Here is a 14,696-nt window from a genome sequence, read left to right on the forward strand (position 1 = left end):
ATGCTGCTGTATGGCTGTGAATCCCTGGGCTTACTGCCTTTCATCTTCATTCTCCATCAATATGTGCACTGAAACTTAGTGTTTAGAATTAGGTGATGTCCTCTGATTAACAGTACTGTAGAGGAAAGTAGTAGTAGTATTACTACTGTGATTTATGTTTGTTTATTTGGGTTTGACAGTAAGCATACTGAAGTTTAATTTGCAAATATAACAAGTACTCAGTAATACAAGACCTTATTTCAGCTCCCTGCTACTAAATCATTCCTGAGAAGCAAGGCAAGACCAGCTGTGTTCTGTGAGACTCATCCAGTTTGCAGATTAACAAAATGAGAATTAGTTAGGCTCTGCAGTATTTACATGATAGATCAAAGTCCTAGCTTCTTTGAGGAATACTCTTAGATGGCTAATGACTTCTATTCCTCTGAGATTAAATTTCTGCTTGTGAAGCTGTGCTGAAGAGCAAATGATGCTGCTACTTCAGTTTGTCAAACTCTCTTCTTGACTTGAACATTTAAAGCTGCTGTACTTCAGCTGACGAACTGCAGGCTCTCTGTGCAAGCTCCAAAGCTATTCTGTTATTTCAGAGCTCAGTACCATCCAATTCAGTTGCTTGTATGAAATAGCTGAGTGGCTTTAGTTCAGTTTTTGCTGTTCATAGCAAATAAGCCACCAGAGTTGGGATCTCAGTCAGAAGTGTTAACAGAGGGATCTGGACAGAAAAAAAAGGGAGAGTAAAATCCCTGTATTGGGATATATGCTTGCTTTAGATTTCAAGTGAAGATCACTGCGCTGAGGTGTGACAGATATAAACATTCCGATGATGGCCATGCAGTACTTATCGTGCAGATCAGCAGGGGACTCCAGGCTTGTTGCTAGATGGGAGATGTGGGGCTAAATCCAGATCATTTATTCCAAACTGGTGTGAACTTTTGGTGCTTTGGAGAATATTGTTTCAGGCTGAAGTTAAGTGGATTTCATAAAGTCACTAGGTTTTCATTACGAGCGTGCATATCTGCATGCTGAAACACAGGCTACAGGCAGCCAGTTTGTAACTCTGAAAATGAGAAGAATAGCTCCAAGAGGGGAAAACTGATCTTGTATTTGCAGACAGTCAAGTGAATTTTATTAGGTTTTGTGGGAGCAAGGGGAATTACATCACAAACCCCAGTTAGACATGAAGGCTTCTTCTGCGCTATTTTAATGAAAGTTGCCTGTTTATACTGCAGAAGAAGAGGTAAAATAGATGCTGTGGTATGAACTGGTGCTGTGGCATCTTCCTGATACAGCTCTGTCAATTAGCATCATCAGAAACTGAAGCAATGCTGGAATCTTACTGAGTGCATAGAAGCATAGCTGTAAATAACACAGGTGTCCTATAAATAATTTTGGACTTGGGCATTCAGTCTTAGTTGCACTGAGATGCTTCCAGATGCAAATATTCCTTAGAATTTAATATCCCCTTCACTTCTTGACATGGTTAGTTTACGTGGTGACTTGACAATAGTCTTCAAAATGTCAGCAGTTTTAATTAGTTGCAACACGTACATGAATTATTACAGCAGCCAGTATTTGAAAGAGCGGCATTTTTTCCTTCCTGTTCCTCCAGCTCGCTCCAGCAGTGGGGAGCGCGGCGTTGTCACAGTGTTGCAGTTGCCCTGTGCAGTGCAGGGAGGATGCCACACCGCACAGCTTTTACAAGATACTGTGAGAGATCGATGTTGGGAAATAGTTTCTTTCATATCACATCTGTTTCTCTTTTAGGCAACAGTTACCAAGGTCATGGCAATTTTGACTTCCCACATGGAAATCCTGGTGGCACGTCTATGAATGACTTCATGCATGGGCCACAGCTGTCACATCCCCCAGACATGCCAAGCAGCATGGCAGCTCTCGACAAACCTCTCAGTCACCCCATGCAGGAATCTGTAAGTAATGGTGTGGCACACATAGATTTTCTTTTGTGTGGGGATAAGGAGCTCTCATCCAGCTGATGGACTTGCCTTGTGAACTACCTTTGCTTTTTGTGGATTCGTCACTTTGGAAGTTTGTGAAATAGAATAGTCCTGAGAAATGCCAGAAAAACCAGAAATGCCATTTTTAGTTTCTGGCCTTTACAAGTTTTTGGAGAAGCATTTCTGAGCTTTTTGAATTGTCATTTAAGCTTGTTTATCTGAAAGAGACAACCTGGCTCAGTGTGCTTGTGTTAATCATTGTGCTTTGCTCTGACACCTGAAAACAACGAGACTTCATTCCCTAGGCCAGCAGGGTCTGTGAATATCCATCTTCAGGAGACAGCTGGTTATAGCAAGACATTGACTGACTTCAAAGCAGTGACAATATCTTCCCTGGCTTTGTCCCTGAGGCCAAAATTTGCATCAAAGCATTTTGAGGGGGAATTTTACCCAAGTAGCATGAAAGGCACCTTTAAGCTGTTGGGAATAGGACAAGCCTGTAGATTTCAAGGAGAGACACTGCCACTGGTCTGAGAGTGTATCAGTGTAAGGGACTGAAAAATGGAGGTTCCTTGGGTCTCAGAGGGAGAGGTAGAACTGTGCATTGGAAAAGCAGCTTGCTCAGAGCACTGAGTTTTATGTACAGAACTTTATATATCTCCAGAAAATGCAGCGCTGCAGCAGCTAGGTGATAGAAAAGCTACCAGCAGCATTTAGCTCTCAGGCAGGGCTAGTCATATATTTTAACTCTGTGTAGGGGTGTTGTGTATACATCCTTTTATGTTCATTTAAGTTGCAAGGCAGGGGCTTTATAGTGTGCTGTTACTGCACAGGAAGGATGTTTAACTTGACAAGTCATCTGTGCCATGTCTTTAGTGAATACTAGAAAGTACCATTTCAGAGTGTAGCGAGGAAATGTGGTAGCAGATGCTTGGCAAAAGCCTACGCAGTCAATGTCTCCTCTAGCTGGCAGTGGGTTTTCCAGGAGGATGGTGAGAAACAGGAAGAGAGTGGTGAGTTCTTAGTATAGCTGGGACAGAGCCCAAGTAACAAGACTGTCTGCAAAGGAAGTCTAGAAGCCGTAACAACTTTACCACTTTACAGGCTAATAAAGGACAGAACAAACAATGTAAACTTAATTTTACATTGGCAAATTCCACATACTCAGCTTAAAGAGCACTCTGAATTACCTGCATCAGAACGAACCATACAGTATTAGACTATAGTAGTGATGAGAAATACTACCAACCTGAACCACTCATAGCTGCTTTCCTTTCAATTGAAGCCACAGGGAATTATTCTTTGCTTCCCATTACCTGACACCTACCTCTTGACTTCTTCAGCTAACTGCTGTACCTTTGCAATAGTAGTTGACCCAGTGAAATTTCTGAAGTGGTAGGATATGAAGTGGTTGAATATGAAAGTGAAGAATTTGTGACTTTCTGAAAATGGGACTGCTTGCAGCTGATACAGCAAAGGTGAAAGTTGCTGAGGGCTGTGCATGTTACAGAGCTGTAAGAGGGTATTTGGGCAAGTGTTAATAGATTTTTTGGTTCTGTGGGCGGGTCTTGTAGCAAATCCGATACTTGCTTATGCTCCCTGGCAGTTAAAGTAAACCTTTGCCTTACTTCTCCCTCATCTATCATGATATGCAAGCTATACTGTTCGGGAATGGGAAGTGGCACTAAAGGAGGTTCCACCTAGTTTGTGTCAGTGGCTGATTTTGTCTAACGAGGATCAGTTTTCAGGTCTGTTAGCACAAGGGAATTAGATTGACCTTGTCCATGTGGCCATGCAATCTTTAGTCCGCACTGGAGGACTGTTAGTGCTCCCACACAGCTTTTCAGTATTATAAAGTCTCTGCTTGCTTATTTTTGTCTTTTTCTTCTTCTTCATTTCTTCTCTCTCAAAAATGAACTGTTTGTCTGTAGCAGACACTTAGGAAAAGCAGCTTTAAAATTACTGCTTTTAAAGAAATGCATGCTATTAACACATTTCTAGATGGTGTAGCTGAGTGTCTTTGGACAGACGTCTCTGTACGAAAATAACTATAAGTCACATTGTGTAATTGAACTAAGGTTTTAAGATATTGCCTGTGCTCTTGTCTGGCTTTCTGTCTTTCCTTTTTACACATTTAAGGTGTATTTTGTTTTCATCTACTGTTTCCTTTGACTGTTTCATGTTTACAAGGTGAGTCAGGATCAGATGTTTGTTTCTTTTAGACCTAAGGTCTGTCTCTAATCAGAGCTGAATGCTGCTAATGAAGTTCCTAATTTTCCTATTATGAAGATTTGTGTGGTGACCCTTATATAATGGTAAGCAGAGAGAGTTGATCCCTCCAGACATACTCCATAGGTCACTCCAGGAAATGCAGATGTGTTTGCCCAGTGTAGGTAGGGCTGGGTAACCAGGGCTGGATCATCAGAACTACCTTCTCTCAACAGTACTGTTCCACTCCTGTGGAAGAATAAAAAATAAAGACCTGAAACATGACTCTAGAAGTAATACTTCTTCCCCAGTGTAAAGTGTTGTGAGAACTACAGAACAGATGCTTCTACACCAGTGCAAGATTGCTACAAAATACCTGCCACAATCACATCATGTTTGTTTTAAGAAATTGTAAACAAGTTTTAGACAAAAGTGAATTCAGAGTTAGCTCTAGCTTAGTGCTTATTGCAGAGAGTGTAAGGAGGGGTGCATGACTGAGCAATGGATGGTCACACCATAGTGTCATATACACAGTGAGGTGATACGAGCTGGTGCTGCTGTAAAAAGTCATTGCTGTTGTTTCTGTTTTCACTTTTCCTCTCTCTTTCACCATCATAAGTGTTATTGCAGCCATGAGGTCATGTGGATCCGAGTACTGATGTAATTGAAAACTAATTCAGAAGTGGTGTGGGGGGAGTTTAGCTTTGATCCATATCAGCTCCCCAGTTGAGTTCACTGCATGTCTGCAAGGATGCACCTGATGACAAAAGCATGGATGGGCAAAGTGGCTGAGAACAGCAGCAGGGCAGGTTGGCATCTTTCAGTGGTTCTGCCAGGTAACCCAGCAAAAGAGTTGCTAAAACTATGACCCCAGTAATGGAGAGAGATATAAACCATCGACTTAACCTGCTGATTTTTTTTTTTTTGCTATCAATTTTCTCCTGAGATGAAAGGAATATTGTTCTGCAGCTGGCCGGTCCTGTTGCTCTACAGCTATACATCTCGGCACTCCTAGAGGTCACTGTTGACTTACAAAGAGTTGTGTTGTTTTGTGCCATCAAGCTGAAGATGTCGTCGTGTCTATATATATATATATGTCTATAAGCTTTTCTTTTATAGATTGTAAATGTTTTAAGAGTGCCAGAGTTTATGCTTCTAAAAACAATTCTGGAATTGTCTTGCTATGTAAGCAAAAGCAACTTTGCTAGACTCTGTGTCATAGTGTGGATTAGTGTTTTTAAAATAAAATGATGGGAGTTGCAGATGTAAGCTGAATATACACAAAGCGTATTGCTTAGAATGTTTTTGTACCATGGCAAACTTATAATTAGTTAGCTGAATGCAAATAGAAAAATGTTGAAGTCCTGAGCATTTTGCTTTCTCACAGGTAGGCTGGTGGAGTCTGTGGCCTAAGTCATATGGATTTTGAACCCGCAATGGCTGTTTAAGATTATGGTGGCCTACAGTCTTACAATGAACAATTACTCCCTATCCAACATTCTCTTGGGGCCCAGGAAACTGCTTTATCAACTAAATATTGATATATATAAAATGCATGGCTATATAAACATAATGTAGAACTTCTAACCTGCATATTTGTTTTGAAATATGTCTGAGAACATACAAATGCCTCTTGGTGTAAATAATTATCGATATAAACTTGCCAGTATGACTTTTGCTTTGTGCATTCAGGGATAAATTTAAGAGACTATTCAACATAATCCTGTTTGGTTTTTTCTGGAAACTGCTTTCCCACTTTAGCAACACTGTCTTAAATTGCTTTCTACTTTTTGTTATTATTAAGCTTTCTTAATTTCCACATTTTGTTGCACGTGTCCTCAGTGAACGAAGAAGGAAACAGTACTACTTCGATAGACATCTACTTTCACTGGGGTTTTTGCAAAGTTTTTAGGCTGCAGGTTCATTTCCATTAAGGTGTGGTCCGTGCGCAGATTTTGTACAAGTTTACCCCTAATGTGACAACAATAATGTTGCAGAATACTTTTCAAGAAGTCAAACTGTGACCATAATGGAGAGAATAGTGTGTATCAGGACTGTTTAACAGTTACTTTAAACTCTCATATGGGAAAGAGACCCAAATGCGGTGTTGCAGATACAATCCTGCTTATTTCCACCAACCTTCATACTACTAAAGTATTGAAAATTAACCTCCGTGTAGCCGAGTATGACTGTCCCAATGGATCAGTATTCAGGTTTCAGTTTTCATGAGAGTGGTGAAATGTATTTTTTTTAAACGCTTATTTCTGTAATTTTTTTTAAATTTTGTGGGAACATTTTAATTAAGTTTTGTAATAACCTCCCTTTTGCTTTCCAAAACTGAAGACTAAGGTTAAAATAACCTTGCAGTTTCCTGTGACATGAAAGGGTCAATGCTGACATAGCATTTTGCTGGTTTCTGTTGGCTTGGCTGGATGAATTTCATGCTGTTTTATGTATCTGTTCTTTTATTTCAGCTCCACTTTGTGGCAATATGTAGCATTCCTCAAAAAATGTTTACATTTTTTGTTTCTCCATATACCCAATTAACACGAGACATCTGATTCTGAAGCACTCAGATACTACTTTGTCATGGCACCAAAGTCAAGCCTCAAAGAATCCACTAGCATTAAATGTGACATGCAGCAGAAGGAAGAACTGGGCTTGTGCATTTCTGTTGCTTCTCTGTCATGTGAGGAAGAATTTTCCCTGATTCTTCCATAACAGGGTTTGGAAGATGCATGTGGTTTGGTAGTTTATTCCCCATGGAAAACATAAAAAATACTAAGCTTTTGCTAGAGAACTTATCCGTGGCATGAATACAAAATACAAGTGTACTCATTATCTTAGTTTAAGCTAATGCATTGCACTTTGCAGTCAGCAGATAATGCAGCCACCTACGGCAACTCGCTAGCAGAGCTGACTTGTTTTTTTGTCAACCATCAGAACTCATGAACATCAGTGAGGAAAATCTTCAGCCCTTAAAAGGCGTGTTGCATTCTGAAAAGAAAAGGAGAGGAGGAGTGGGGAAGGGCTGGTGTTTGCAAGATGTTTGTAATGAGCTGAAACACAAATAGGCAGCGGTGTCAGGAAGCTACCCAGTAAGGGAGCTGAGCAGAAATGGTGCATTTTCTCGGTTAATCAGTTTCCTGGCGTAGGGATTGTTATTCAACAAATTCTTCATTCATCCATGGAATTTTTTAGGGCAAAAGCATCTGCCTTGCTAATGCTGAGCAGCACCCATAAGCCTCCTTCCCTCCTCTTTGGGGTTCATTACTTTGCATCTTCAAGTGCAGTTTCCCACATCACAAGGAAGCAAACCAACAGCACAAATCCAATGTGTTTCTCTCCCCCTTGCAGATAACCTTCAAAAAAGCTAAAACACTTCCTCCGGCATTGGGATATGGAGTTTTCTTTTCCAATTGCGCTTTTTTTATTTCTTTTTTTGGGGTGTTTTTTTGATTTATTTTTTTTTGTGTGTGTATGTCTTTTTTTAAATTTATTTAAGTTATTTCTTTTTGTAACATGCAGTTACAGAGTCAGGCACCGCGAGCACTGTACCTTGTGGCCTCACTTTCTTTTCCTGCTTTTTTCCTCCTCCGCAGATCCCTCATCCCGGCAGCACTGATCAGTCCCATACTTCCATGCAGCAAGGTTTGCACGTCCCTCACCCCAGCAGCCAGTCAGGGCAGCCATTACATCACAGCGGGCCTCCTACCCAGCAGTCCCGGCAGCCGCCCCCGGCCGCTTCTAGCAACCATCCACACAGTGACCTGACCTTTAATCCCTCCTCAGCCTTAGAGGGTCAGGCTGGTGGACAGGGAGCACCCGACATGCCGGAGCCCTCGCTGGATGTAAGTCTGTGTCATACTATCATCTGCCTGCCATAGCGTGTGCTTCGCATCGCGGCGGGAGGGTGTGGGGGGGTGCGGGGATGGGGAGCCGCTTCAACAGCACATGTCATCCTTTCATGCTTTGGTACATGGGTGCAGGTGCTGCAGCCGAGGTGACAGGGTGCTCCTGGCTTGCTGGGAGAATGGTTCTGGTTTGAGCAGCTGTGTGATGTGCAAGCCGTAGCCTCTTCCTAGCTCCAAGGCAGGCACTTCTTCAGATGGCAGTTCAGGCACCAGGCTGGGAGCCATCTCCTCCCTTCCCCCTTGTTGCTGGATGGGGGCTCTTGCATACTCATCTCGTCTCTGAAGCCATCGCAGTGCCTGAGTAAGAGGAAGGATGCAGCTGTGTGTGGTTCTGACTGTGGCAGAGCTGTGCCAAGTGAGCCGCATGCTGAGCCCTGCAGTGTGCCCTGGCCAGTGGGAGGGGGATCTGTGCTGGCCCACCCTGTGGCACTGTCCCTGCTCCCAAAACCAGGCCCTGCCCATCCATACCTGCTCATGCGGGTGGCTCAGCAGCACAAGTTCTTCCTCCTGGTACACCACATAGGAAAATAAACAACAAGGACGTCTTCTGCCTCCTTAGCCACTTTGGGAGGCAGCTTACAACTAAAGAAAGATAAACCTAGTTTTAAGGCCAAAAGTAATCTTCCATCTCTTACCATCCATTCAGTGGAGTTGGAAGTGAATTATCTGAGGTATCTGTCTGGTTAACCACCTACGTCCTGAAATATAAATTCCTTAGCTCTAGGACTGGATTTTTGTTTGAGTCATGCATTCCTGTATGTGTATCTTCTGTCTGTTCCAAAGTCTGCTGCTGCACAGTGTAATTTTCTTAGAGAGACGTTCACCTCTGTGCCTTGAATTTATATCTGTATTTACTGTTGCTGTATACTTATGTCTTCCCTGTCACACACGAGCACTGTGCTGGCAGGTAGCCTCACAGAGGGGAGGGAAGGGGTTAGAGGAGAGATGGATGCTCCAGTTACAGGAACAGTGCTCAGTGGAGTAACTTCTATCTGAACCAGAGTGCTGCTGTTTCACACAACACAGGTAGTTCATGTGGCAGTTAGAGTTCTGAATCCTTAAGGGCCATGTATGAGCAATATTAATAGGTGAAAGAGAAATGTAATATTTTTTTTCTTCAAATATTTAAGAAACATAAAGTATGCTGTTGTGGGTCAGGCACTAATTCCTTAGTGAAAAGCAAGGTAGAAAAACCTGCACGTTTATCACAGTACCGTGGTCATCACTGATGGAGGCATGCTGGATTCTTAACGGGAGGCTGAAATTATTTTAGCTAAATGAGAAAGCAAGTGCCGTACAGCATGGGGAATATAATTCTTTGAAATATCTGTGAGCTCAATGATGGATTATTTTAATGGGTTTAACTTTCAGCAGCTGTGTTATGGAACCAGGCTGAATAAAGTCCCATGCAGGAAACCAAACAGGACTGTACCATGGGCAACTTGGTCCACTCCCTGCTGACACAGTCACATTAATTCTTTAGGACTTCAGCATGATGCAGTCTAAGGTGTAACCTGGGTTAAAGGATATACGTCATACAGATACAGCTATAGATATGGGTGATCTGCATTGGTACCTCAGACACCAGAGGCATAAGACTCAAATGACTGGTTAGACCTCTCAAGTGTTCACTTCAAGAGGACCGGGTGCACCTCTCCAAATCCTGCCCCTAGGTCTAGTACGTTCCCGTTCTGCCCCCTCGCAGCCCCTGGTGCTCCTCTGTCTCCAAGCTCTGCCTCAGCACAGCACCCTAAGCTCCAGGCAAGTCCTTTCTGAGGTCTCTGCTTTTCACACCAGCTGGGCGCGAGGCAGGCTCTGCTGCCTGGCCCCTCTGACCAAGGCAAGCCAAGGTCACCGTCAAAACTTAGACGACTTCATCTTCAGAGATACTGAGCATATTGTTTAAAACTTTCAGCTTTCTAAAAAAAATTTTTTTTTAAATCCCCTATATACAATAATGAGTCTTGAGATATTATGTTAAATTTTTAAGAACTGAGTTGTAAAATCATAGGACAAATTCAACCATTATTTACTTTCTACACGTTTGGTGGGGCTGCAGTTTTCTTTTGGGCTTCTGTACTAGATATTCATAAAAAGTTACTACAGCAGGTGAAATACATTTAAAAGCCTTATATCTTTAGTCTAGTACTATGACAATAGGATTTTTACCATGAATAAAAGGAGGTGGTATTTTAAGAAACGCATTCTTTCTGGGAGATTCTGTTTATGTAAACTTGACACTGCATTTTCTTTTTTCAAAATGCTTAGGAAGTAATAAACTTCTTTCTGCATTTTGTGTTTAGCTTATTGAAAAATATGTTCATCTGTATAACATTAGAATGCAAAGCTGCATTTGCATAGGAGTAATAGAAGCATATAAATAGAATATTTGCATGCTAAATGTGATGCAGTCAAGCTTTTGGTTTTATAGTATTTGAAAACATAGGACAACTTAAAATGAATTTCTTATACCTACTATTAAGTTTGTTAAAGCAGTCCATATTTTTCTGTCTTCCTTTAACACAACACTGAATATAAAGGGAGTTTATTACAAACTCTTCCCTGCCATCTTTTATATATGACACTTTTACTTTTGACTAGGATAAGGCGAGATGCAGAATAAAGCAGAAAACATTGCCTGGTACATAACCCAGGCATTATGATTTGCTTGTTATCTGTCAGATCAAAAAGTGATGGTTGGAAAAACAAAATTTTCTGTTTGAAACACAGTATTAATAAAAATATGAATAAACCCCCCACAGCTATTCCTTTTGATACTTTAAAATGTTGTGTAGATTAGTGCATCTCCTGTCAGATGGGGTGTTACGCCTCTGACCCTTTAAAATGTCTGGAATTGCATGTAATGCTGTAGTTGAGTAAGTACTTCCAACCACTGTAAACTCACTGCCACAGAAAGGAAGAGGACTCGCCCATCTGCCTTGCCACTTCTCTCCCCGTACTCCTCCCCAGGTTTTTTTTTCTTTTTTTTTTTTCCTTTCTGGGCTGGTTTTAACCCTGACCCAGAGCTTACATGAGCGCACAGAGGGATTAGGGGGTGGCTGAGGGGTGAGGAAAGGACAAGGCTGCCTCTTTCTTTAGGGATGCAGGCTTCGGGTGATCATCACACTGACCTGCGCAAGTCAGACCAGTCTTTGTTGATCTCCCTTAAAGCTCAAATATGCATGTTTCAAGTTTTTATTCAGTATTTTATATGAAGCCAACATACATAATGAGCATTTATCGAGAAGTTTTTGTCAGCATCACTAACCAGGAAATAGACTTTGTTTATCGAGGAACATTGTGATGGGGAGGTTGATTTGGAAACTCTAAATGAGATTGTAATGTAATTCACGGGTGAAAACTGAGTAATACAGACTTTCACAAACAAGTGGATACTGGATCATCTTAGGGTGTGAGGTTTGTGTCACTGCCTTCCAATTTATTTGAATATATACACATGAAAACCAATTTCCAGGAATGTGTGGTGGTTAATCCCTTTCTCAATTGTGTTTCTGTTATCTGTAATTTTCTTTTTATCTTTGTATTTTATAGCTGCTTCCAGAACTCACAAATCCAGATGAGCTGCTTTCGTACCTGGACCCTCCTGATTTGCCAAGCAATAGCAATGACGACCTTCTGTCTCTCTTTGAGAACAACTGAAACCATATGTATTCTCCCATCCCTTTCACTTGTTCACACGTGTGTGGCTGCACAGCGAGGAATCTTGACACTCCTTTTCCACAAGAGAAGAAAAAAATCTCACAACTTGATCCAATGGTGCACTCCCTGCTTTCTTCATCTCAGAACTGCTTTTGTCAGCTTCAAAGACTGCGAAAGTGACGGGAGAAAAAAAATACAAAAAATAAATAAATGCAGTAATCTCCGAGTCTGCTGTGCTACACATGACAAAGAAGCATAGACAGTTGTGCAGCTATTGGAAAGCCCATTTGTTGTTCATCCTCTAGAGAGAGAGTTCTGTGATAAACATAGTGTGAAGTATCTTGGCAAGGGAAGAAGAGGCAACAAAATGGAACTGTCTTTAATTCACCCGTCTCAGAGTGTCCTTCCAACGTGTGTTCTTCCATTTTTTTTGAAACTGTATCTCCCTCCACCCCACTTCCACTCTGCCCCCTTCCAGCCACAGGTTTGCATTGGGGTGATTGTCCTGGCCACACAAGAAAAGAGAAAGATGTACAAAGCTCAAAAAAGCACAAATCCTACAGTCAGGTGGCAAAGATAGGGAAGACATACAGGCCCATCAGAGGGAGCCAGTAGTTCAGCTAATGTGACTTCAGTAATGGAGTCCTGAGAATCTTCAGGCTTCGGCCATGGGTGTTGGTATTTCTGCAAGCACAGGAATCTTAACCACCTCTTTGCAGAGGATTCCTCTGGCCAAACACACAGATTGGAAACACCCAGGAAAAATAAAAAAAAAAAAATGTTTGTGATACTTAGGGATTTTTTTTTTTGTGGTTTTGGTTTCAGATCAGTACCATTTGTGGCTGCACTAACATCCAGCTGTTGAGATTGCTGTAGTAGATCTTTTTGCCATGTATGCCATGTGGAATGGAAAAGAGAGGGAGGGGGGATGCGAACCAAACTGTTCCTGATTATTACCTACAGCCTTCAGTGCCGCAAGCGTTTGTGTCACTGTCTGTTCTGCACAATACATAGTAAGGCAAGCTGGGTTGAAGGCAGCCAGGAAATCATTGCAGGATGGAGGGAGAGTAACATCACTTTCTGCATAATTATTTTTAATAATCGACTTGAGAAGGGGCATTGGCATTGGACAGATGTCTTGCAGCTTCATTTTTGTTTTGCTGTGCGTTCCATTTTCGTGACTGTTATAGATAATTCAGCCTTTTTCTTTTCTCCTCCTCCAGTTTCTTTTATTTTAAACTTGGCTGCCGGGATGAGCTCTTTCTCCTGAAGGACCAGGCATGGGGAGAATAAGTAACTGTTGGTAGATTGCTACTGCCCTCAAGAGACCCTGCTGCCACAATCACTGTCTTGCCCCTGTGATCTGTGCTTCTCATGTGGCTGCTGCTCCTGCATGAGCTTCCTGTTGCTTCTGTGCCCATTTCTGTGCTCTTTGTCTCTCTCTCTCTCTTATAAATGATGTACAGTAGCTGTGTAAGAAGTGCATGTGTGCCAACTTTGCCCTTGTGGTGCAACATTTCAGCTTTTGCCCTCTGTACGGTTATTGGTTTCGTTTCTTTTTGTTACTGAAGCATATTTGACCCTACTCCTTTTCTTCATCCCAAATTCAATCAAACACCCTTTGTTTGCTCGCCACAATACATTTTAAACTGAAGTGCCAGGCAAAATTTTGTTTGTTCCTGTCGGTTTGACTAGATAGCTTCCTAGCCCTCTGTGATTAGTTTGCAATGCTGTAAATGGCATGCTCTGTGCTTACGATTCTGGATTTGCTTTCATCACCAAAGTCATATTTGTAAATTCTTCGTGGTTTTTTTTTATTTTGCTCTTTTTGTTAACGTTTCCCACTACTGCTGTACATGCGTCATGATATATATATGCTAGTCAGCAGCACCTTGCTGTAGATATTAAAGGAAACGGCGGTTTAGTTCTTTTGTTTTCCAGTAGGAGTTTTGAATCTGTCAAACATATTATGTAGAGATGGTCCCACACTTATATTTTTCCTGTTTCAAGTTTTTTTAAGAAAGGCGCTGTTCATTATGCAAAATCAATTATTTTAAGAATTGCTATTGTAAATATCTTTGTGAATATTTTAGTATTGTCTTTGATAATATTCAACATTTTCATGATCTGGTTATACTTTTGCTGGTGTTTTTAAATACCTTGTCTGAAGAAAAATATGGGTCCTTTTTTAAAAAAGAAAATTGAGGGTTCTTTAACAGAATAAGGGAGTTGTTTTTTTTTCTTCTTTCCCCCCCCATTTTCTTTTGATAAATTAGCCCAAATTTCATATCCATTTATGTGATGAATGAATTGATACATCAGGCAGTACCTGGACAATCAGGGCCCAGCTCTGTCGTGGAAACATAATGAGTGATTGCCCAGGGTAAAAAAAAAAAAAAAAACCAAACCCCAACTGACTGACTGATGTTCACTGACTGTGGGTGATGTGGGCTGGTAGTGGCAGAGATTTTGTTCGTTTGCCCAAGTGAGCAGAACACCTAGAACCAGCTGTTTGAACAGGTAAAGATGCACTAAGGCAAGCAGCAAGTATGGAACGTACCATATTTATATCACTATATTGGTGCTCCAGTCTCTGAAACTGGGGCTCAGTAACACTTGGGGATGTTGGTGGGTGGGGGTGGGAAACAGTATAGTATATTTTATTCTGCTTAGAAGTGTCTTTTTTCTTATGTAGGCTTGACAACCTGTAGAGGATCTCTGCAGAATATTAACGATACCTTGGTGTAATACATGGTAATATGGTTGTGGTGTGGTGCTGCTATCACACGATTCCTAGGAAAGACCATTCTTCAGTTACAGATGTGTTTTGTAGCCATTTTACTGTAGTAGTTTCCCCCTGTATTTTTGCTGCATTGTTTATATAGGTATTGAAGTCATTTGCGGGAGGGGCTAACGATAAACTGACTTTATGCCCTTAGAGTTTGGGTTTTTTTTTTTTTTT

At 41.4% G+C, this 14,696-nt stretch overlaps 1 protein-coding gene across 1 annotated transcript in view; it reads left to right on the forward strand.

Annotated features, from left to right (window-relative positions):
• LOC104164212 (zinc finger MIZ domain-containing protein 1-like) overlaps positions 1 to 12,039 on the forward strand; it is a gene marked incomplete at its 5' end in the record, with an annotated part of 34,367 nt that extends 22,328 nt beyond the window's left edge. The window contains 3 exon segments of the mRNA XM_009703473.1: positions 1,762 to 1,925; positions 7,763 to 8,011; positions 11,627 to 12,039. Of these exon segments, the coding sequence (XP_009701775.1) occupies positions 1,762 to 1,925; positions 7,763 to 8,011; positions 11,627 to 11,734 (521 nt within the window).
• Between the last annotated feature and the right edge of the window lie 2,657 nt (positions 12,040 to 14,696).

The sequence above is a fragment of the Cariama cristata genome, unplaced genomic scaffold, assembly GCF_000690535.1.
Source record: "Cariama cristata isolate BGI_N322 unplaced genomic scaffold, ASM69053v1 scaffold15497, whole genome shotgun sequence".
Taxonomy (NCBI): domain Eukaryota; kingdom Metazoa; phylum Chordata; class Aves; order Cariamiformes; family Cariamidae; genus Cariama; species Cariama cristata.